Source organism: Panthera tigris, chromosome A3 (genome assembly GCF_018350195.1).
Source record: "Panthera tigris isolate Pti1 chromosome A3, P.tigris_Pti1_mat1.1, whole genome shotgun sequence".
NCBI lineage: Eukaryota > Metazoa > Chordata > Mammalia > Carnivora > Felidae > Panthera > Panthera tigris.
Window position 1 is genome coordinate 78,801,775 of NC_056662.1, and position 24,795 is coordinate 78,826,569.

The 24,795-nt window shown below is 34.1% G+C and overlaps 1 protein-coding gene across 3 annotated transcripts in view; it reads right to left on the bottom strand.

Moving 5' to 3' along the window:
* The window catches only part of USP34 (ubiquitin specific peptidase 34), a 249,085-nt gene that overhangs the window by 87,372 nt on the left and 136,918 nt on the right, over positions 1–24,795 (bottom strand). For all 3 annotated transcript variants that reach the window (XM_042981450.1, XM_042981449.1, XM_042981451.1), the window contains 12 exons: positions 24,614–24,768; positions 23,508–23,621; positions 21,623–21,722; positions 21,359–21,518; positions 18,512–18,638; positions 18,268–18,415; positions 12,733–12,833; positions 12,114–12,323; positions 8,302–8,427; positions 7,137–7,259; positions 6,261–6,344; positions 5,689–5,775 (listed from right to left, as the gene is read on the bottom strand). In XM_042981450.1, coding sequence (XP_042837384.1) covers positions 5,689–5,775; positions 6,261–6,344; positions 7,137–7,259; positions 8,302–8,427; positions 12,114–12,323; positions 12,733–12,833; positions 18,268–18,415; positions 18,512–18,638; positions 21,359–21,518; positions 21,623–21,722; positions 23,508–23,621; positions 24,614–24,768 — 1,535 coding nt within the window. The remainder of the gene's footprint in view (positions 1–5,688; positions 5,776–6,260; positions 6,345–7,136; positions 7,260–8,301; positions 8,428–12,113; positions 12,324–12,732; positions 12,834–18,267; positions 18,416–18,511; positions 18,639–21,358; positions 21,519–21,622; positions 21,723–23,507; positions 23,622–24,613; positions 24,769–24,795) is intronic.

Below are 24,795 nucleotides of genomic sequence, written 5' to 3' on the forward strand. Positions count from 1 at the left end.
GGCCAACTGACACATGAAAAAATGCTCAACATCACTCACCGTCAGAGAAATACAAATCAAAACCACAATGAGATACCACCTCCCACCTGTCAGAAAGGCTAACATTAACAACTCAGGCAACAACAGATGTTGGTGAAGATGCGGAGAAAGAGGATCTTTTTTGCACTGCTGGTGGGAATGCAAACTGGTGCAGCCACTCTGGAAAACAGTATGGAGGTTCCTCAAAAAATTAAAAATAGAACTACCCTATGACCCAGCAATTGCACTACTAGGCATTTATCCAAGGGATACAGGGATGCTGTTTTGAAGGGACACATGCACCCCAATGTTTATAGCAGCACTAGCAACAATAGCCAAAGTATGGAAAGAAATGTCCATCAATGGATGAATGGATAAAGAAGAGGTGGTTTATGTGTGTGTGCGTGTATTATATATATACACATATATATCATAAAGATATGAAATCTTAAAGAATGCAATCATAAAGAATGAAATCTTGCCATTTGCAACTACGTGGATGGAACTGGAGGGTATTATGCTAAGTGAAATCAGTCAGAGAAAGACAAGTATCATATGACTTCACTCATATGAGGACTTTAAGACACAGAACAGATGAACACAAGGGAAGGTAAACAGAAATAATATAAAAACAGGGAGGGGGACAAAATACAAGAGACTCTTAAATATGGAGAACAGAGGGTTACTGGAGGGGTTGTGGGAGGGGGGATGGGCTAAATGGGTAAAGGGCATTAAGGAATCTACTCCTGAAATCATTGTTGCACTATATGCTAACTTGGATGTCAATTTAAAAAATAAAATTAAAATAAATAAATTAGTTAAAAATAAATAAATAAATAAATAAATAAATAAATAAATAAAGGCCCTAAATATAAGAGCTAAAACAATAAAACTCTTACAAGAAAAAGTAGGATAGAAGCTTGATGACAAAGGATTTGGACACATGATTTCTTGGATAGGACAGGTAACAAAAGAAAAAACAGACACACTAGACTTCATTAAAATTAAAAGATTTCATGCACAAGGCTATCCACAGAGTAAAATGGTAACCCACAAATGGGAGAAAACATCTGCAAACTATATAAAGGTTTAATATTCACAATATATAAAGAACTTCTAAAACTCAACAAAAACCCAACAACCTGATTCAAAAATGAGCACAAGAGTTGAAAAGACAGTTCTCTCAATGGCCAAAGAACATAAGAAAAGATGCTCAACTTCACTGTTTATTAAGAAATGCAAATTAAAACAACGAGATAGCACTCAACACCCATTAGGATGGTTGATATCAAAAAACCAGGAAATAAAAGTGTTGGCAAATATGTACAGAAACTTGTGCACTACTGGCAGAGATGTAAAATGGTTTAACTCCTGTGGGAAACGACATGGTGGTTCCTCAAAAAAATCTAAAAACATAATTACCATATGACCCAGCAATTCTACTCTTGAAGAAATGAAAGCAGGGTCTCAAAGATATTTATACACCTATATTCATAGCAGCATTATTCCCAATAGGTATAATATGGAAGCAACCCATGAATGCATGGATATACAAAATGTAGCATATGCATACGATGGAATATTATGTATGCAGCCTTAAAAAGGAAGGAAATTCTCCAATAGACTACAACAAGGATGATGCTGGAGGACATTTTGCTAAATGAAATAAGCTAGTCACAGAAAGACAAATACCACATGATTCCATTTACAGGAGGTACTCAGAGTAGTCAAAATCATGGAGGCAAAGTACAATGGTGGTTTGTCATGGGTTGGGGAGAGGGGACAATGGGGAGTCACTGTTTAATAGGTATAGTTTTAATTTTACAAGATGAAAATAGTAATGGGGTTAGATGATGGTGATGATTCCACAACAAGGTGAAGGTATGTAACACCAGTGAACTACACACTTAAAAATGGTTAAGATAGTAAACCTTAAGTGTATTTTACCAAAATTAAAAAGGGCAAAGCACCATGAGGTAACACTACATACCCAGTAGAATAGCTAAAATTAAAAAGACTGACCACACCAACTGTTGAAGATATGAAGCAACTGGAACTCCCATAAGTCGCATGGTACAACTGCTTTGGAAAACACCTTGGCAGTTTCTTACAAAGTTAATCTTACATTACCATATTATTCAGCAATTTCTTTTCTTGGTATTTACCCACAAGAAACAAAAACATATGTACACAAAAAGATTTGTGTATGAACATCTGTCAACTTTATTCATAATAGCCCCAAACCAGAAACTCAAATGTCCATCAAGAGGTGAATGGATAAGGAATAGTATACCTATAAAAGGATATACTACTCATCAATAAAAACTAACAACCAACCAATACATGCAACATTTATCAGGCTCAAAATACATGTTGACTAAAAGACACCAGTTACAAAGAATACATATCGTAGTATTCCATTTACATGGAATTCTATTAAATGCAAATGTAATCTTTTAACAACAAAAAGCAGATCAGTAGTTGCTTAGGGCTGGATGGTTGGAAGAAGGGAGGAACTGATGGTAAAAAAGCAGGACGGAACTTCTGGTGTAATAGAAATATTCTATATTTTGTTTGTGTTGGTGGATTACAAAATTATATACATTTTCCAAAACTTAAAGGTTCTGTTTTTTTTTTTTTTTTTTTTTAAAGTAAATTCATTATCAGAGCACCTGGACGGCTCAGTCGGTTAAAACATCCGTCTTCGGCTCAGGTCATGATCTTACGGTTCGTGGGTTCTAGCCCCGCATCAGGCTCTGTGCTGACAGCTCAGAGCCTGGAGCCTGCTTTCAATTCTGTGTCGCCCTTTCTCTCTGCCCCTCCCCCACTCATGCTGTCTGTCTGTCTGTCTCTCTAAAATAAACATTTAAAAAATAAATAAGTTCATTATGTACTGAGTATACCTCAACTCCATATCACCTACAAAAATTAACTTAAAATGGATCAAAGACCTAAATGTTTAAAAACTAACTATAAAATTCTTTATCTTGACAGAGAGAAAGAAAGAGAGCATGCACAAGCGTGTGAGAGGAGAGAGAAAGAGAATCCCAGGCAGGCTCCCACCTAACGCAGGGCTCCATCTCACAAACCCTAAGATCACAAACCCTAAACGCAGGGCTCCATCTCACAAACCCTGATCCAAAACCAAGAGTTGGATGCTTAATGGACTGAGCCACCCATGCACCCCCAAAACTGAAATTCTTTTTTTTAATGTATTTTTTTAAATGTTTATTTATTTTTGAGAGCTATTGAGTGGGGGAGGAGCAAAGAGGAGGGAGACAGAAGATCCAAAGCAGGCTCTGCAGTGACAGCACATAGCCCAATGTGGGGCAGGAATTCACAAACCATGAAATCATGACCTGAAGTCAGACAATTAACTGACTGAGCCACCCAGGCTCCCCAAAACTATAAAATTCTTAAAAGAAAACAGAGTCATCAATATCTGTGACTTTGGATAATATACTACTTCCAAGAATGACCTGGGGGGTGCCTGGGTGGCTCAGTCGTTTAAGTGTCTAACTCTTGACTCTGGCTCAGGTCATGATCTCTTGGGGTGAGTTCCAGCCCTGTGTGAGGCTCTGGACTAAGTGCAGAGCCTGCTTGGGATTCTTTCTCTCTCAGCCCCTGCCTCCACTGGTGCTTTCTCTCCCTCTCAAAATAAATAAACTTAAAAAAAAAAAAAAAAAAAAAAGAATGAACCTTAAAACATTATGCTTAAGTGAAAGAAGCCAGTTACAAAGGACCATGTACATATTGTATGGCTCCATTTATATGAAATGTCCATAATAGGCAAATCCATAGAAAGTAGAATTAGATTAGTGTTTTCCCAGGGCTGAAATGTTTGGGGGAAAATGAGGAATGATTGCTAATGAATATGGCATAGGGTGTTTCCTTCTGAGGGGATCAAACTGTTCTGGCATTAGTGGTAATGTTTGCACAAGTCTGTAAATATACTAAAATATCACTGCTTTTTAAAAGGCTGAATTTCATTATATGTGAATTCTATCTCAAAAGTTTTTAATTTAAAAGTATACCTCAACTATACCTCAATTAAAAGGAAAAAAAACTAAGAAACAAGAATGACTGAATTTGTAAATATTCTATAATATGTGAAGAGAGATGCAAATAGGGGTGTAAGCTGGCTTGCAAACTGTGTCTCAGGCATGCTTAGTAGCATCTCAGGCATTGCCAGGCTACAATGTGTCATATTTGGTAGTTAACATCTTATTAGTAATACTTCATAAAAATATCTACAATTTCAAAAGAAACAGAGAAAAAACCTTTAGCTTATGACTGATTTCCTGTAAGCCTTATTCCAAACTAAACTTAGAGCAAGTCTGCAAACAAAATTCCTATAAATGACACATAACTACTTAACACATTTAAAATCTCCCACTTTGCCAAAGAACTAAAAAGCACATTAGAATTCTAAGAGAATTAATGGGGTAGTAGACATGACTAATAAAACGCAACAGATGTTATAAGTCACAGAACTATAATAATTAATAACTGAATAGAGGTATCTATTCTAAAAGGAAAATATCACAGTAAAATATATTTAAAAATAGAAAAATAAGTACTGAAACCAGTGGTAAGAATAACAACAGCTTGGTACATAATGATAGGTTTTCTAAATCTATTTTCTTTTAGTAACTTGGTATTAAATTAAGAACACTTGACTCCTAGGTTCTAAGGTAATTCTAAACCACAGTACTAAAAAGTTAGTATTTGAATGGAATGTTTGATAATGCTACTCTACTTTGTTGGAAGTCAGGAAAGGGAGCATCCTTTATAGCAGTATCAATTTTTTAATATTCCACAATTTTATTTTCTTAATACTATATAGAATAGTGCTTCTTCACATTAATAGTTTATTTAAAAAAAAAAAGACAAACTTCCTTTTTGTTAAGTGCAAATGATTTTGTGAAATACTTTTTAAAAAATCTGTAGGGGCACCTGGGTGGCTCAGTCGGTTGAGCATCCGACTTCGGCTCACGCCATGACCTCGCAGTTTCTGAGTTCGGGCCCCGCGTCGGGCTCTGTGCTGACAAGCGCAGAGCCTGGAGCCTGCTTCAGATTCTGTGTCTCCCCCTCTCTCTGCCCCTCCCATGCTCACACTCTGTGTCTCTCTGTCTCTTGATAATAAGTAAACATTAAAAAAAAAATCTGTAGCCATATTCAGTATCTGTAAAAATCTTCTCAAGGCTTACTCTCAATTCCTGCACCTAATTCATTTCAGACCAGTCACAAATGGTCTAAAGACACTTATTTGAGTAGCACTACTATAAAGGAAGAAATACTCAAAACAAAATAAAACACTGAAAAAGGATGTTTTCCAAAATTTGAAGACATAAACCAGTTCTTTTAAAAGCATCCAAACATTAAGACTGTATAAATACTAATATGTAATTTATTTACCTAAAGGAAAAAGATTTACAAATTACCATAATTCAGAGTCATGAATTTTGGCACTTAAATTTTAACAGGTGTCATGGAGAATTCTTATGAATAATTTTTATCAGATACCGTATTTTTCAAAACTTAGTTCTACTACACTCTATAATCTTCCTTACTACAACAAAGCATGCGGCAAAAGATATACTTGCTAACAAAAAATGGAAGTGCTTAAGACAGGACACTATTAACTGGTTAAAAACTGGTTTCACTTACCACAGTCCAGGATTCCTGCTCTTTAGGCTCCAGAATTCCAGAATTAAAAATTTCTAATAACTGTTGAAGCCCTCCAGCAGCAACAAACTGTAAGTAATTGTGAGAGTACCAGTAAGAGAGATGCAGCTACAAAATGTCTTGAAGACCTGCTTTTGATTCAGTAACTAGATGTGTGTGTATTTATGTATACATGTGTGTAAAATATGCATCTTTAATCTAGGAAATTACTGATTTAAATAACCAAAATAACTTCTATGTAAAGTGATAACCTACCTTATTTTCAAGAAAATTTTAAAACAAGATTCTTGCAAAAATCCATAAACGTATCTTTAAATTCCATTGACAATTTAACTATAGACACTGAAGTGTCCTAACAAAGTATTCCAATAAAGGAAGAAAATAAGTGTACCAAGGCATTAAATAATCTCACCTTATTACTGTGATTTACAGTAATACATGATTTTTAAACCATCCTTTATTTTACTAAATTTAAAATTATTGATTATGATACCTACTTTTGGAAAATTAGGGATAATTTTTATCAATACACTATTTAACACATATGATCAAACCTTGCAACTCCAGGAATTTTTACTATTTTCCACTTGATCCTCACTTGAATCATCTGAATCTGGATAAAGATCACTGTAACTTCCCTGTGGGAACAGCAAAAAATAAAAATAAAAAAATAAAATAAAATAATGGTAAGAGGGGTGCCTGGGTGGCTCAGTCAGTAAATCATCTGGCTCTTGATTTCAACTCAGGTCATGATCTCACGGTTCGCAAGTCTGAGCCTCACATCAGGCTCTGCACTGACAGTGCAGAGCCTGCTTGGGATTCTGTCTCTCTCCTTCTCTCTCTCTGACCCTCCTGCACTCTAAGTAAATAAATAAACTTCAAAAAAAATGTTTAAAAAAAAATGAGAGAAGGTGGCAGGAGAAAAAAATTATTCTAGAATTAAAAGATAATAGGGGCGTCTGGGCAGCTCAGTTAAGCTACTGACTCTTGATTTCTGCTTAGGTCATGATCACATGGCCGTGAGATCAAGCCCTGCTTCAGGCTCCATGCTGAAGGTGGAGGCTGCTTAGAATTCTCTCTCTCCCCTCCCTCCCTCTCAAAAAAATAAAAACAGAAACAAAAAACCCACCACATTCTTGGAACACCATGGTGGCTCAGTCAGTTGAGCATCTGACTTGATTATCACTCAGGTCATGATCCCAGGGTTGTGGGATAGAGCCAACTATCAGGCTCCGCACTGAGCCTGAAGCTTGCTTAAGATTCTTTCTCTCTTGCTCTCTCGCTTTCCCTCTCCCCCACTCACATGATCGCTTGCTCTCAAATAAACAAACAAAAATAAATAAATAAAAAATAAAAGAATATAACACATTCTGGAATTTGCCTCCAGAGAAAATACAAGTATTTGACTGTAAGAATGGAAATGCAATTACCGTTGACTCTCTCCTTATCCTCCTGTTAGGTTTTCCCAGTGCTTCAATAATTTCCAGGGCATATAATAGCTTGTGAGCACTCTTAATTTTGAGAAGTTCTTTCCAATTAAGTCCATCATTACTCTTAAATTAAGAAAGGAAAAACACAGGTTTTCTCAAGCCAACTTACTAAGGGATCTCTCCCCATCAAAAAAAATTTAAAGAAATGAACACTATATAAGAACTCAAATATTACATATACCTTGAAGTATGTTCAAACCTATGAAGACCAACTGTATTAACTAGTATTCATGGCATGCTTAAAACACCAATTTTTCATTAAATTTTATTAAAATTAATAATGCAAACAGCAGCACAGGAAAAAAAACAACTCTATCTTATTAACTTTTAAAACAGATGAGGCAATGCAACATCTTCCCAATGAAAAAACCTATGCAGCCTAGCCGAATGCAACAACTTTTAAAGATACAGAAGCAGTAAAGTCTATTATTTAATACTTATAAAAAGTTACACCTGCACATTTAGAAGTCATATGCAAATACATAAACCTTAAAATACTGTTATTTTCTACTCACAATTTATGAAATGATATTCACACAATGTGCATCTCTGATAATATTATTAGACCTACTCTGAGTCATCAACCAACATTTCTCAGGCTTACCTTGTTCACATATAAATCATTTGAGATACACGACCTTCTGAAATCACATGGCCAAGTCCCAAGTCATAGAAAACCATTAGTGAACAACATTAGGACACTGTTTTTTCATTCATCGTGTACGTGTTCTATTGCTATCTCTACCTAACCCTTTATTATATAGCTTTGAAAGAATAATCTAATTATTTACAAAGATACCTAACACTTACACTTGTGAGGTCGTGCCCCAATAGGAATATTTAAAACATATAGCAGTATGAAACACTAATATAAAGGCAAATTATGTTTTTTAAATATAATTTCAGAAAATATCCTTGCCTTGCATTAGGCCCATATTATTAAGTCTAACAAGTAAATGAACATTAAAATGAACTGTCACTTTTTATCCATTAAATGGGCAAAATTTTACTAAGGATACAGGTCAACAAGCAATCTTATACACTGCCAGGAGGAATATAAAATGGTACCATCCTCTAGGAGAGCAAAAAGATGTTATGGGTTTACCTGTTCGTCTGAGATATTCTGGAATGCCATCAACATGTTAGGACATGTAGGAAGAAGCATCAGTAGCTCCCATACACGCCTAGAGAGATTTTCTGCATGAAGATGAAGTTCTTCACATCTTAAGCTCTACACAAATAAGAATAACTGCTTATCAAGACAGATCACTAAAAAAATAAACCTAAATTTAAGTTTAACTTTTTTGCATAAAATCCTTGATTATCAAATTTGGTAACATTTTTTAGTCTTACTTTACTTTTTAATTTTTTGAATGTTTATTTATTTTTAAGACAGAGAGAGAGAGAGAGAGACAAGAGTGTGAGCAGTGGATGGGCAGAGGGAAGGAGACACAGAATTAGAAGCAGGCTCTAGGCTGTCAGCACAGAGTCTGACTCGGGGCTTGAACTCACGTACTGTGAGATCATGACCTGAGCCAAAGTTGGACACTTTAACCTACTGAGCCACCCAGGCGACCCTAGTCTTACTCTAAAAGTAAGAAATAAGTCATTTGTTCCATAGTAAACAATTTTAATTTTTTAAATGTTTATTTTTGAGACGAAGGGAGAAAGAGGGTGAGTGGGGGAAAGGCAGAGAGAGGAGGAGACACAGAATGTGAGGCAGGCTCTAGGCTCTGAGCTGTCAGCACAGAGTCCGACGCAGGGCTTGAACCCACGAACTGTAAGATCATGACCTGAGCTGGAGTTGCACACTTTAACTGACTGAGCGACCCAGGCATCCCAACAATTTGTTTTTTAATTATTACTTATAAACAATAAATATATTTATTCAATAAATTGATTATGTCAAAGTAGTAGTTTTTAAACTTGTTACTGGATGCTTTTTGGAAAGAAAAAAGTGACCTGTAAATCTTGATACTTTAATTCAGGAAACTTTTCAAATAGAAGTGAAAACATCTGTCTTACAAAGCCATTCAAGTAAATTTCAAGAACATTATCAGGTCACTATTGTAACTACGACAAAGTCTTGGTGAATTAAATCCTTGACCTTACGCATTTGGTAAAAGAGTACATCTTTTTTATTTTGCTAATCCATATCTTATTTTCCAGTCTCACATAAGCAGAGATTAAGAGGAAAGCAAACAATTTTTTAAAAGCTACTTTTTTCCATTATCATGTGTTAAATTTGAACTCTGTAAGATGCTGAGATAATAGTAACCTGAAAAAGGTTTCAGAAAATATATAAGAAATAGGCAAGTTTCCTTTTTTTAAAAAATTACAGCACAACCCCAAGAAGTAAATCAACAGCTAAAGCTAAAATTTACAATTTTGGAATTTTCCAGGGTATGAATTTGTGTATTATTCTATTACTACTGCTGTCATAATGACTTTTTGCTAGGATACAATGGATGCCAAAGGAATCTTCTGTATATCTATAAAAAGTTTAGTTCTTTCTGTATAATGATATAAAGCTAGCATATCTGAAAACAAGGAAATCTTAGAGTCTCAAAGTATCCTTTGCTTTTCACAACCCTAATGAAGAGAAGCAACCCAAAGTAACATTTTTAGTTCAGTTGGGGAAATGGCACTGAAAATTCTTCAGTAACATAAATTCATTACTTTGTAAACACCAAGTTTAAAAGACAGAAAAGTAAGGCTGTACTCTGTGCAAAGAAACAATCTGAAGGAAAAAAAAAATCCCAGGTGCAAATGTATGTGCTAGGTTATGATTAAAAAGCCCCACAACATGGGTCATTCACAACAAAGATCGTCTATTTTTATTTTTGTAACCTTCCACAAGACCAAACCAGTTTTGGGAAAACAAAGGAACCCCACATCAACAATGGTATACTTGCCACAAATTTCAAAAAAAGACCTGCTCAAAACTGAATTCTTCCTCTCCAGTTCAGGCCTCATCAGGACTATTACAATGGCCTATTCACTGGGCCTCCTACCTCCAAGTCTTTGTTTTCTCTAATACATCCATCACACTTACACCTACACTTTGTTTCTAATACCCCATAAAAGATTTCATTTTGTTGCTTTAAAATGTTCTGCGATAATGGCAAAGCATTTTACACAGAAGAAAAATCTCATATGGCCCTTTGTGGTACAGGTTCCAATCTCCTTTTCATTTTTTTAATTACACTATACTCACACTCCCAGTATTTCAAACATGCCATTCACTTTTTCTGTGAATCTATAATGCTTCTCTTTGCTCTTAGCAGCAGGACCCAATTTGAAAGACTCTCCTTTTGCAAAACCTTCCCCAAATTTTTGTTCCCTATGTTCCCACATCTGTATAGCAACCCCCAAGAAAACGGAATTCTTCTAATTATCCTTCTCTCTTTTAAACTGCCCATACAGTGCTGACATGAAGTAAAAGGTCATTAAGTATTTGTGGTATAAAATACAAAAGGTAAAAAAAAAAAAATGGAGGCTTATAGGGATCTGTTACTAATTATTCTGTTACTAATTATTGAACAAAAGAAGAATTTCTTAGGAATTTAAAAACTTGCCACCACAAGAAACCCCAAGCTATGAGGAACATAGGGCTCCACAGCAGTTACCAATGCATCCACAATCAAACATATTTTGGAAACAGGGAAAAAAAGTCACTTAACATTCTTGGGAAAGAAACAATAAGCACTATTTTATATGGCACTCAATCTCAAAATAATAATTCACTGCATGAGACACATGAATGAATATCATCTTAGGATAAGTCCATTTAAAGGCATTAATATATATCAGCAGACTAACACTGAATCCTTTTGGTGATCTCACTCTTTTTACATACCATCTTCATAGTGATCACCCACACCTTACTTCTTCAGACCAAACCCCTTCTCTGAGCTCCAAACACAATTATATACGATTCCTTGACATTACCACTTAATGTCCCAGGAGCATCCATTCTTCATCTCAAATGGAATCTATCCAGTTGCTCAAGACAGAAACCTGGATTCCATGTCCTGTTTTCCTTCTTCCTGAACATGAGCCTATCTCCACTCCTAATCCAATCCACAACCAAATTATGTTGTTCTGATCTGCAGTCCACTTAATTTGTCCACTCCCTTCATTCTATTCCAGGGCACCGTCAGGGCTTTCTTGAACTAATGCATTAGGTTCCTTATTACTTTTCCTACTTTTACCAAACAAACCTATTACCTTAAAAACCAAAATCAGAATATGTGCTCCTTCCCTCTGCTTAAAACATCTTACTGCTAATCACCTTACAAGGTGAAAAGGAATAAAATAAAAACACGTTGCATGGCCAGACTGGTTCTATTCACCTTTCCTATCTTATTCCTCTCATTCCTCTCTCCCACTAGCCTCCACATTCTACTCATTATTAGCACTCCAACAATTCCTACACCTGCCTGATTCCTTATATGAAGGGCTTCAGGAATCAATTACTGTATGCAGGCGATCCCTCAATTGTCTTCATTTAGGTGGCTCCTTTTCATCCTTCTAGCTCAGGTTACATATGGTTTCCTTCAGAGAAACCTTCCCTGACCAAATAATATATATGAGTTTCTGCCTATCCCTACTCCCTAATAACGTTAGTTTTAGCAGCCATCTGTGTCTAAATTTTAGCTGTTAGTTTACCCAAAACTATCTGCCAGGCATATCAATTATTTATCTTCCCCACTAGACCGAATGAAGGCTGAAGCTGCCTATTTTGATCCTTGTAAAACAATGCTTAAAACACACTAGTTTTGGATCATATTAGGCCGTTAAATACCTAATGAATAAATAAATGGACTCATAGGTTTTATTGCACTTACAAGTACAATATTTTCCACTCAACAGAAAGACAAACAATATACTGTAAAAATAAAATGATATAGTCACCTCAGTATCTTCCACTGCCACTTTTCCTGAGGGTGGTTTAAATGATGCAAGCATCTCTAATAAATCAAAAAGAGTAGTTAAATGAGGTTCTTGTAAAAGCAAAAGCATAGGAATGTTGTCCTTCTGAGGGGGTGGTAGGCAAGATGCAGGCAGCTGAACACCTTCCCCTTTCCGTTCTCTTCTTGGTGCACCCAAAGATACAAATACCATCTATAAAAATAAGAGCAAAGGGGAAAAGTATAATATTAAGTATAAAATTAAAGTATTATGTATAAAATAACTTCACAAAATCCCCCCCAAAACTTCACACACAATTAAAACAAAAGCAATAATTGTTTTTGAAGGATACCTTCAACTATTTAACTGTTGACTTTAATAGTCAATACACATCATTAAAACTTGGGGCACCTGGGTGGTTCAGTCAGTTAAGAGTCTGACTTTGGCTCAGCTCATGATCTCACACTTTGTGAGTTTGAGCCCCACATCGGACTCTCTGCTGTCAGTGCAGAGCCTGCCTCAGATCCTCTGCCCCCCTTACTCTCTGCCTCTCCCCTACTCACACATGCACACCGCCCCCCAAATAAATAAACATTAAAAGTCAAACCACATTTGTGTGTACCTGCATATCCTTAAAACCAAGCTCATGAAGTGCTTTTTCATCATAATCTGTTGTTAACTCATGTCCAGATGAAATCATCCTGACAGGTCCCATAAGGCCTCCTTCAAAACAGCAGAAAACATTAAATGAACATTTTTATAAAAACTTATTTGCTGACAAGAATACATGGTTACAGTATGTGAGCCTTCCTAAAGAGCCTCATTTCACTAAATTAATCCCTTACTCTGCTTTATCTTTCTTTAAATACTTAACGAGCATCTGACATTATGTATCTTTCTCTCCTCCAAAAAAAAATCCCAGTTCCATAAAGGCAGACATTTTATTACATTCAGAGATGTATTCCCAGTACTAGAACATAACAGGCATTCAAATTTTATTGTTTAATCCATGAACTTTTTTTAAAAAAGGAAATGCTTGACAGAGTAGGAAATTAAGCAAAATGATGAAATATCAGAGGAATGATTTAAACTTAAGTATTGTTCAATTTTATAAACTTCATGTAGAAAAATTCCATTGGATGGACACTACACAGCTCAAGAATGAGTGAAGTAGGCCTACTGCTTTCCATAATGATGCAATTCTTCACCAAAACTGTGTTACTATAATTCCTTAAATGTTTAAAGGCTAGTACCAAAACTCATCTATTACCCTTTTTGGTTTTCCTCTCAGAACTTCTGATATTGCTTAGTGTACTCACAGTTTATTATTCAGAATAATTTCATCAAATTTAAAATAAAAATTCCATTAAGATTTCAGATAGAATACATTAAGACATAAATTAACTTGGTATCTCTATTATAATATGTGTACAGAAACATGCTAGGCATACCCACTTAGTCAAGTGTTCATTTATATATCTCAATAAAAACTCTACATTCAACTTCTGATATTTTGGCAGGTTTTTATTAAATGTCTTTTCTACCTTACTGAGATAATACAGTCTATGATTATTTATATTTTTTACAATATTGAGATAAAAAAATCCTTAGTTGTGATGGAATGCTAAGATAATATATAGCTGGTTTGGTTCCCAGTGTGTCAGATACTCTAAGCACACATAACTTTGTTCCAAAAAGAATTAAGATGGCTAGTACTTGATTTAGGCTCTTGAATTCTATTTGGTATGAGACAGGCCTACACTTACTATACGTTAACTTTTGATTATAATGGTTTGAATTGGCTTTTATAATTAACGGAGGTTTCCATCTTTTACCAGTTTCTTAAAAAAATATTTATTTTTTTACATTTATTTTTGAGGGGGATGTGGGAGGGGCAGAGAGAGAGAGGAGGGGGAAACAGAGACCCAGCAGCAGGCTCCATACTGTCAGTGCAGACCCCGATGTGGGACTCGAACTCACAAACCATGAGATCATAACCTGAGCCAAAAGGAAAAGTGGGATGCTTAACTGACTGAGCCACCAGGTGCTCCTCTTTTACCACTTTTGAAAGCGTCTTTTTTAACATAAGAACTGCTTAGTCCTTAAGAGTTCTGTAAAGAGTTACCAACTTTTAAAAATTTTAAGTCTTAATTCAATAAATGTTTCTAACCAATAAAAAGCAACAAAAAATCTGAAAAAACCCTCTTATGATGGTATATTAAATATATATACTTTTTATCCTTTGAAACTCCAATAAATTGAATTTTAAAATTTTTACTAATTATTGGACAGGGAGGAAAAAGGGAAGAGATAATATCAACCAAGTTTGTTAAGTTGAAAAACAAATGAAGTGGTAACTAGCAAGACCCCAAAAAGATAAATGTCAAACCAGAGATAGGCTTATAACCTGTCATTTGTTTTATACTGGTTTAACACAGAAATAAGATCAACACCTGACAAAGACTAGGAAAAGGGGGAGGGGAAAACAGAGAGGGAGAAGGAGGGAGAGAAAGAGAAAAAGAAAAAGAGAGGGGAAGAAGAAAAGGAAAAGAAAATCAAGTCTGTGATCTATGAGACATTAATAGTCTAGGATATATTTAATTAGAGGCCCAGAAGTTAGGCTGAGGGGAAAGGAAAAAGAAAAAAAATATTTGAAAAATACATATAATTGCTAACCTTTTTCAAATTCGGTAAATATTATAGACCCAAAGACCTAAGAAGTTAAACTTACCCAAACTACATAAACACAAAGAAACAAGAAGGCACGTTAAAATCAATCCCCTGAAAACCAATGTCAAAAAAAATTCTTGGGCTGTCTGACTGGCTCAGTCAGGAGATCAAGCAACTCTTGATCTTAGGGTCTTGAGTTCAAGTTTCACCTTGGGAGTACAGCTTACTTTAAAAAAATTTTTAAAACCAAAACAACAGCAAAAATATTCTTTAAAATCAACCACAGTTACAAAGACATACCGTACACAAAGGATGACAGAAAAAAAACACTTTCAATCAGAAACTCTGCAAGCCAAATGACACTGGGTAGCCCCATAAGAAGTCCTGGAAAGAAAACACTCACTTCCTGACCTAAAATTCTATGTCCAGTGAAAATATCCTTCAAAAGAGAAGGCAAAATGAACTTAACAAAAGCTTGAGAAAATATACCACCAAAAGACTTGGAAGTACAAACATTTTTAAAGGAAGTTTATTAGAAGAAAGAAAATAAAGAGAAAGAAATCAAATGGAAATTTTGATCTATATATGGGAATGAGGAGTGCCAAAATGGTAAATATATGATAAAAAAGAGAAAAGATGACAAGAAACTAATAGAAAATAACCAGATAATTTGCTAAACATTCTATTTAAAATGCAGAAACATGAGTCTGGATTTTTAAAGATTCAACGATTAAAAACAAATAGCCTCAAAAAGATATGTTAACCATGAAAATGGGAGTACTCAAGGAACAAAAACGAGATGTTAGATACTAACAGCATGTTAGTATCTATGTTAGATACATGACAGCAAAAAATGAAAAACTCAAAAGAAGGTTGAGCAAAATAAAGCTGAAAACATCTCACAGGAAGTTCAGTTAAAGTCAAAGAAATGAAACATGAAAAAAGTAAATTTGGAATAGTCCAAGAGATGCAACATGTAGATAATAAAGAATTCCTAGAAAGAGAAATTATTAGTGGACAGGAAAACAATAAACTAATTCAAGAAAATTTCCCCAAATTAAAAGATACAAGTTGCCAAACTAAAAACTAAAGTACCCATCACATTAGTTGAAAACAGACCAAATACTCAGACCGGGTATTACAAAATTTGAGAACAAGGAGAAGACTAATTAAACCCTACAAAAGAAGAAAACAGAATATATTAAAAATGTTGGAAAGCAAATGGCTTCTGGAACAGCAGCAACAGAAGAAATGCAATGCAGCAATACCTCTAAAATTCTGAAACAAAACTATTTCCAATCTAGACTTGTGTACCCAGCCAAATTACCATTTAAGTATAAAAACATGAAAATTTTTGATTATTCAAAGAATCAAAACTTTACACCATCCAATCTCTCGAGAAGCTACTGAACAATTGCATTGTATTCCAGAAAGAAAAAAAAAAAAGTGAACCAATAAAAAAGGTATAGGATATCAAAAAAAGGATATCCAACATAAGACAGAGGCAAAGAGAAAAACCAAGAGGATGATAAAATGTATCATACTGCTATGTATCAGATTTGGAGAATAAAAGTAGGATCAGTGATAATACAGAAATGCATTACTGAGGGGCCATCATGACCAAAATCCCTGTTACCTGCATGATATCTTCCCTGTGGAAGGAATGGCAAGTGGACTTGACCTGGATTCTTATCTGTACCTGAACTACCTTCACCATATGGTGGTGAGGTGTCTACTCTCATCTCCATGTCCTTTTATCTGAATCAGGAGAAAACATTCATATCTCATGGGAGAAATTGTTAGTCTATTCTTGAGAGATGAAGTAGGTCATGAAGAGATTAGAAAAAGTAATAAATACCCAATATATTTCTGTTATGTATTCCAGTGTCTTGCCAACATTATACAGCACAATTGTGTATACAGCACAAGACCTATACTTGAGAACTTTCCCACTGACATCCTCAGATGAAGCTTTATAAACCCTTAAGAGGAAGTTAAAATAAACACTCTCTTTAGCTTGTTTCCTTCTGTGATCCTCTAATAACAACTGTATTCCCCTTTTCCTTTATCAAATTTGTGCTTAATATTTTCACAAAACTAAACACATTTTTTAGGAATATATACATTAGAGGTAAAACTACAAAGAACACACAAAAAAACAATAAACTAAAAAGTCAAGACATCATTAAAGAGAAGTAGAAAAGAGGATATTAAAGAGAGATACACAAGTAGCTTCTAATAATGTTCCAGGTCTTAATCTGGATGGTATGTACATGGACACATTTCATTTTATTATTACTAATTTCATATTCTCTTTATGTAAAATATATTTCAACGTAACTAAAGAAAATACCTTTGACTGGAAAATCCCATAACTAGGTATTTACCCAATGTACATTAGATGAGATAGGTGTGGGGATATTCTCTGTGGCCATGCTTGTAAATGGCAAAAAAAAAAAAAAAATGCAAACAACCTAAATGTCCATTAACAGAGGATTAGTAAAACATATCACGGCACCACCATATAATAGGATATGTAGATTTAATAAGAATGAGGTGACTTTCCACATGCAGTATAAATAGAATGCTACCATTTGTGTTTTAAGTACATGAATATTCTTACATTAAATCTTGGTATATCTTAAAGGGTATGTAAGAAAACAACAACAGCATTTGCCTCAGAAGCAGGGAAATGGATGGTTTAGAGATAGGGGTAGGAGGGACACTTTTCAACAACTCTTCTATGGTACCAAGAATATTTATTAATTAATCAAGAACAAAATTAAAGATCTGATACTTGAGAAGACACTTGTGGTTCCATCTTAAGCATGATCCACCTTACTAAAAGATGCCAAAGAATTACTTCACATAGGCAGGTTGAAAATCCTTAAGCTTTTAAACTTTAAGATTTTTTTTTTCTAAATATATACTTAGCCTATTACATTTTACTTAAAATTTAAAGATCTGATATTATAACAGCTTCCTTTCATGGTTGTTCCTCTGATTAACTCATATTTTATGTACTATGGAAAAACACTAAAAATGCACTAGTGGTAACAATAAATGAGGAATGGAGTATACCTTTCAGGCCTATATGAAAAATTTCTTAATATGATACTCTTTTGGAGGGAAGGGGAGATGTACAGGTGGGATTTAAGGGTGTATTATTTTCATATGCTCTGGGGAAAAAAGGGAAACAAAATATAACAAAATAGCAAAGAAAATTTATTGGGTACAACTGGGTACTTAAGTAGTGCAGGGAAACCTAAACTTCTAACTCTCTTATTGTTTATCAAACAACTTCAAAAATAAAATTTTAAGAAAAATGAGGAAAAACGTTTGCAAATAACATCTGAAGCAACCCTTAATACTTCCCTATGAATCAATGGCATGATACCAAAAGGTATCTAGAACCTTAGATACCAAAGGTTCTAAGTTCATATATAACAGAACCTAGAAAATATGAAAATTTAAACGTTGGACTTACCAGGAAACTCTCCCTTTCGACTGCTTTGACCAAACTCCTGAAGCTGAGCTTGTTGATTTATTTGTTCTTTCTGTAAATTTTCATACCAATGAGTTACTTCAGCCCTAAGATCTGCTACCTGGTCACTAGGATACATTTCAATAGTCATCTGAAATATGAGATGCAACCAATTTAAAAATACAACAAAAACAGTTACTTGAGCTGGGAAATGTTATCAATTTTGAAACTAAAATTGTGTAACTACCTTGTCAGGAAGTCCGGCTGGCTGGCATACGACCCTTAGCGGCAGGGACTGTTTGTCACTCAGTGCTTTCAAATGACTACTAATACCAGTGCCTTCAATTTGCCACTGTCTGAGATGATAGGCAAACCTAAAACACACAAAAACCACACATAGGAAGAATATCATTTTAACCCATATTAATGTTACAGAAGTTGTTAATATTTCACAAAATGAAAAAGCCCACAAAAGGTTGTAGCATATTCCAATGTACTCTACAGCACTAAGTTTAGATTCATCACACTGAATTAAACTTTAATGCATAAATACAGCTAAGAGTTCCTTTAAAAAATAGTTTCCAAGAAAAATTACTGAGGGGAAAAAAAAAAAACCCACTAAGAAGATTACTTATTTTTTTTAAAGGGGGGAGTGGAGGGAAGTAGTAGAGGCAGGAGGAATTTAAAGCAACAAACTAATCCAGAAAGTGAAATGGCAAGTTTTCATTCCTACATTCAGAAGAGGTAAAAAAAGGATTAGGAAACATTTTTCAGAGACAGAAATGTATCCTAGTAAATATATGTTAACCAGTCTAACAGAATTTGAGTACTGATTCCATGACGGCTAAAATTATAAAATAAAATCACAAAGACTAATCTTTAGGAAGAAAGGCATCTAGCAGGTGACTCACTAAATACTGTCAGTTTTCTAACTGATTTTCAGTCGTTGAAGACAGGATCCAAGATACCTGAATTTAGTTAAGAAAAGAATTACCAATATCAAAAACTACCCAGCAATTCTAGAATAGGACATAAAGTAAAGGAATAAATGGACTTGATTTCCTAGAAGGTATTCAATGTCCAGCTTTTATGGCTGAGCAAAAGAGTGATCTTAATTTTTTGAGGCCAGATAATTATTTGTTGTGGGCAAGGGGACGTAGGGGAAACAGCTTTCTGCACTGTAGGATGTTTAGCAGCATCCTTGGTCTCCATCCACTCACTATAATGCCAACAGTAGCCCCTTCTCCCTTCAGCTGTGGTAATCAAAAATGTCTCCAGACATTATCTAACGTACCCTGGGAAACAAAATCACTATGGCTGAGAACCACGGTTTAAATGATAACCTTTTTTCTTTTTAAAGAAAATCTTTTTTAAAAGACAGTTTTATTTACTCTCTTAATATAAGGAACACATAAACACAATAATTACTTTATACTGTAGTTCTATAAATGTTAGGCAATTTTAAATCAGAACTAAGCACATTAAGCACTTGAAATTGTACAGTGATACTACACAAAGATGTGCATAAAAATACCTGACATTTTTACACTAGATCTTAGTTTTCTGAATATTCGTTTCCTAGTTTCTCTACTTGGCACCCAAAAAATAAGTATTTATGTAAGTTATTTAATACCAACATTAACTTCTAGAGTGAAACATGAACAAATACAAAGATTTCTATCGAAGGATACTACAATCATTTTTCATGAGTTAGAAAAAAATTGTATATCTGAGAAGGGATTTTGGAACTGAAATTCATTCAACTTATAAAAAGCACCATTGAAATTTAATTTACTTTTAAAGACTTTTAAAATAAATACTTATTTGAAAAACACAGGTAACACTGTGTGAAGACTAAGGGTTTGAATCAATAGGCCCTTTTTGGTTTGTGGTTTGTAGACTCTGCAGCAAAAAAGGATATTTTGGAAGAATATATATCATCTCATTAACAGTAACTATCTCCACTAGGAAGAGATAGATTACAATGACTTTAATTTTCTGTAGTATTCCCTTAGTAAAATATCTGAATTTATTATAAATAGTATGTATTAATTTTTTAATGAATTTGAATAAGACACATCACCACATTTGCTTATTTATTTTTATTTTTACAGTGGTAAAAGTTACAAGGCACTGTGATGTTTCTGTTCAAAAAAACTCTAGAGTTCCCTTACACATTCTTTAAAAACACAAGGAATTACTTAAGTATAATTCCCACAAATTGCAATCATAATCAAAATAAAGAATTTTGCGATGCCCAAATATACGAAATCATGAAGCCATGTTATTTATAAGGAATGTGTAGAATATCTTTTATTCAATATTTCCTGATATTTTAAGTAGAATCTCAATAAATATCAATTGTAAAATTCATTATCAAACTAACCTCTGAAGTTGAGAGATTAATTTTAACAATTTTTTCCAACACAGTTCTTTGTATTTTTACATTTACTCATGATTTTTAACAAACAGAATTTCTTAATTAAAACTATCTACTCACCTTTCATTTCAGTCGATATATTCATAAATGTTAATTTGCTTTATTTCTGTATTACACAGGGTATGTCTAAATTAATTATACAGATATTCATTAACACAGAATTTTTTGATCATGTTTCCATGGTAAATGGAAATTCAAAATTAAAATACTGTCTCCTAGTCCAGGAAGAAAAAAAAACAGCAAATGAAACAAATGACTCAACTTGATTCAACTATGAGAGATTATTTGATGTTCTTGGTGAGGGTTTTAGAAACGTTTTTTGGTGGTAGTGTTCTGCCTTTCAATCATAGTAATACTTTCTTAGAGGTGGAATTCTTTCTAGAGATTCTTATTCATGCATATCTTCTCAGTGTTTAAGAATTTTTAAAGCTCCACAATATTTACTGGGAACCTATATTGCCTATTTCATGGCAAAGTGGTACATATCATGAATAAAAATACCTCTATTACTAACCCTTCACCTGTGGTAAGTTAAGCTTTCTACCTGCCCCAACAAAACCTTTAATTTAATTTTAAGAATACTTTTGTACATGTCAGCAATAAAAGAAAAAAGCCTGAAATTCACTGTTAATAATGTGGTATAAAAAAAATTACCTTCTCCTAAATGCTTCCAGATGTGTCTTCAGCATAAGGAGTCCTCTTTCTATAACAGTGAGACTTGAGTGTGATTCCTGTTCAAGACTGCTAGAAGCTATCATAAGACTCTCCATACACTTACTAATAAATTCTTGCTCCTTCTCCAAACCCGTTTTACCTGAAAATCAAATGTTTAGCTACGTTAAAAAAACTAAACAAAAAATAGCCAAACAAAAGATTCTCACATAAAAATCCTCACAGACAGTATTTCAAATCACTCACCATTAATATAATAGGAGTTAATATACTGGATAGCTGCTCGACTGACATCACCAGACTGTGCTCTTAGAGCAATGCCCCAAAATTGGTCCATACCACAAAGCTAAGAAACAAAATATAATGACATTTATAAATTTTATCACTTGTCAAACAACGTAAATGATTAGAAGACTGAAATAACAAGTCTTAAAGTCACACATTATCAAAGACCTTTAATAACCTATACAGTACTCAGAGGCAATTCCTATTACAGAGTTACTAAATAATAAAAATTATGATAAGAGCCTTGGAAGTTTCCTCAACTACTGAAATATATCTCTATTGGTTCTAAAACTACTTATTTATAAAGCAGTTAACTCTGTGTGTGTGGAGGGGGCATAATGTTTCACTCAAAAGTTGTGACTATGTAGAGGGAAAAACTCAAATCCCCACAACATGCTATAGGTGAATAAAAACAAAACACACATACTTAGCAGAAAAAAGTTTCAATGCTTTCATCCAACTTACTGTGACAAAGCCACTGCTTGAAGATATTCACAGAAAAATTTTAAAATATGCTAACCCAAAATGTCACTTAAATTTATGATGTTAAGTATGAGATGACAAAGAGAGTGTTTTCACTGAAAACAGAAAAGGTGGAATCAAAATTCTCAAAAGTTGGGCAGGCTGAAGCAAGGTACCCTTCTGATAGGTAACTGAACAGCCTCAGCATTCATATCATCACTTACAAAGCAGTATTACCTCAAAATTAGAAAATGAATACCTAGATAAAACAGATCTGTCTGGTTGCCTGAAATTACCAAGTTGAAATGTATAAAGTAAGAATTAAGACCAAAATATTAAAAAAAAAAAAAATACTATTCAAACAAAGAAAAAAGGTAAGAAGATCCTATGAAAGCATTGCAGATCCAATTAAAATTATTCTTTACCACACAGGTTAACATCAGTTTTCCCTGTCTTTATAAACACAGCCTCAATTTCTAATGAAAATTCATGAAAAATGAGAGTACATACTCTCAATCAAAGCTAGCATTAATAAACTAGAACGTCCAATGAAGACTTCAAATAATTAGTCTGTATTAGGAGAATCTAAGAATTAATGCATTCAAGAAAACCCAGAAGCCACCCAATGAGGCAAACAGAATAGTAAGCCAGAAATAAGTCTAGCAATTCATGAGCATTCATGAAAGGATGGTCATGCCTCATGGTCAGAGATGATTTAAGGTAGATTCTATTCCATAGTGCTGTCCAAGAGCAAGTAAAAGCCTGGCAACAACAAATGGCATAAAAATCAGATTTTAGACAAATCAACCTTCAAACTGACAAAACTACTTGATTATATTATCTAGGAGCTTTTAAGGGACTAAAAGAACACTCAGATTGCCTCTTCTGCTTTAAGGAATGTGTAATAAGTTATCATTAAGCACAACCAGGGTTACCTTTGATAACAAAAAAGTCACCAAATCTGGGGCACCTGGGTGGCTCAGTCAGTCAGTTAAGCGTCCGACTCTTGGTTTCGGCTCCGGTCATGATCTCATGGTTGGTGACTTGGAGCCCCACATCAGGCTCTGTGCCGACAGCTAGAGCCTGCTTGGGTTCTCTCTCTCCCTCACTCTCTGCCCCTCCCCTGCTTATGCTCTGTCTCACTCTCACTCTCTCAAAATAAATAAACATGAAAAGAAATTGTTAAAAAAAAATCACCATATCTGCTTTATAAAGCTTTTTAAAACCAAAAGATAAAGCTTTTTAAAACCTAAGAATAACAGTCTTCATAGTTAGTAAATTCTCTGCTTGGTAGACTACGTAAGATAATTCAGTAATCTACTTTGAGAAATAAAAGAAAAATTCCTTAAGCTGACCTAATAAAATAACAGTTCTAAATCCATACCTCAGAGTTTGAACCACCATCATAGGCACTGGTCGCCAGTCGAGCCAAGTTACAGAGATGCTGAAACAGGTTTAACCCAGTCATGCTAATTGTTTCAGGTTTTAGCTGGGGCATCTAAAAAAAAAAAAAAAAAAAAAAAAATTTAAGCTAGTTTAGTGTGATGATTAATGCATTTTATTGAATTTAGATTAACAAATTTAATTTAACAAAGTTAATTTTATTGAAACCACTGAAGAAGAAAATGTATCTGCTCAAATTTTTAGTGCCGATTTAAAAAATTAAAACAGATACTAATTTAATGAAAATTTTATTCAAGTCATAATTGAAACCTAATATCTGTTTCAATTTTTAAGATATATCTATAACTAGCTCCAAATCAGAGGGCATGAATAAAACATTTTATCACTTATTGTATACCTATCCTATATACATTCATTAGATGTGTAGCTACATGTACAGTTTGTGTGTAGGTCAGGGAGTGAAATGAAGATACCCAAAGGTCATGTGTAGCTTTGTAGTAGATCTATTAAGTGATTTAGTTTATATGTACCAAAACTCATTCATATATATTCAATTCTACCACAGAAGTAATGTGAGATTCTGCAGTCTATGTAATCTCAAAAATAAATATAAAATAAAGTCTAGTGCTTTATTATCATCAGTTTCAAAATTAAAATGGAAATTTATTACCTGAAACAACTGTGGCATCTGATAAAAAAGAACAAAAACTGGATAGAAAAATATCTTTAATAACGTGACATGACAGTGCTTCCTAAAAATGACTTTCTAGGAATCTACAAAAAATCTGGAGATTGGCTTGTATCTCCCATAGGACTGGCTAAAACCACAGCCATTTAACTAAGGAAGATTCAGAGAATATAGCTCTTACTCATATTCATATCAATATAAAGACTATAGAGGATAAAATTAAAGTAAAACCTAAGTGGCAAAATTATGTAAGGACTGCTGAAAAATAGTACAGGTCTATTTTAAAAATCTGTGTCACAAGAGGAAAAAATGAACATTACAGAATTTGTATTTCAAGAGATAAAAAGGAAATGTGGAAAAAGAACATAAACAATAAAACTGTCAAGAAATAAAATTACCTTCTCCAGGAAAAGATGTTTGTAGGTTTCCATTCCCATAGCATGTTGATCTTTACTTCGAACTTGATTTAAAAACCAATGAAGTGCATCATCATAACACTCAGAATCTTCTACTAAACAATGCCATAAAATGTCGACTTGCTCTAAACTTAACCCTAGATAAAAATTACAAATTTTGAATC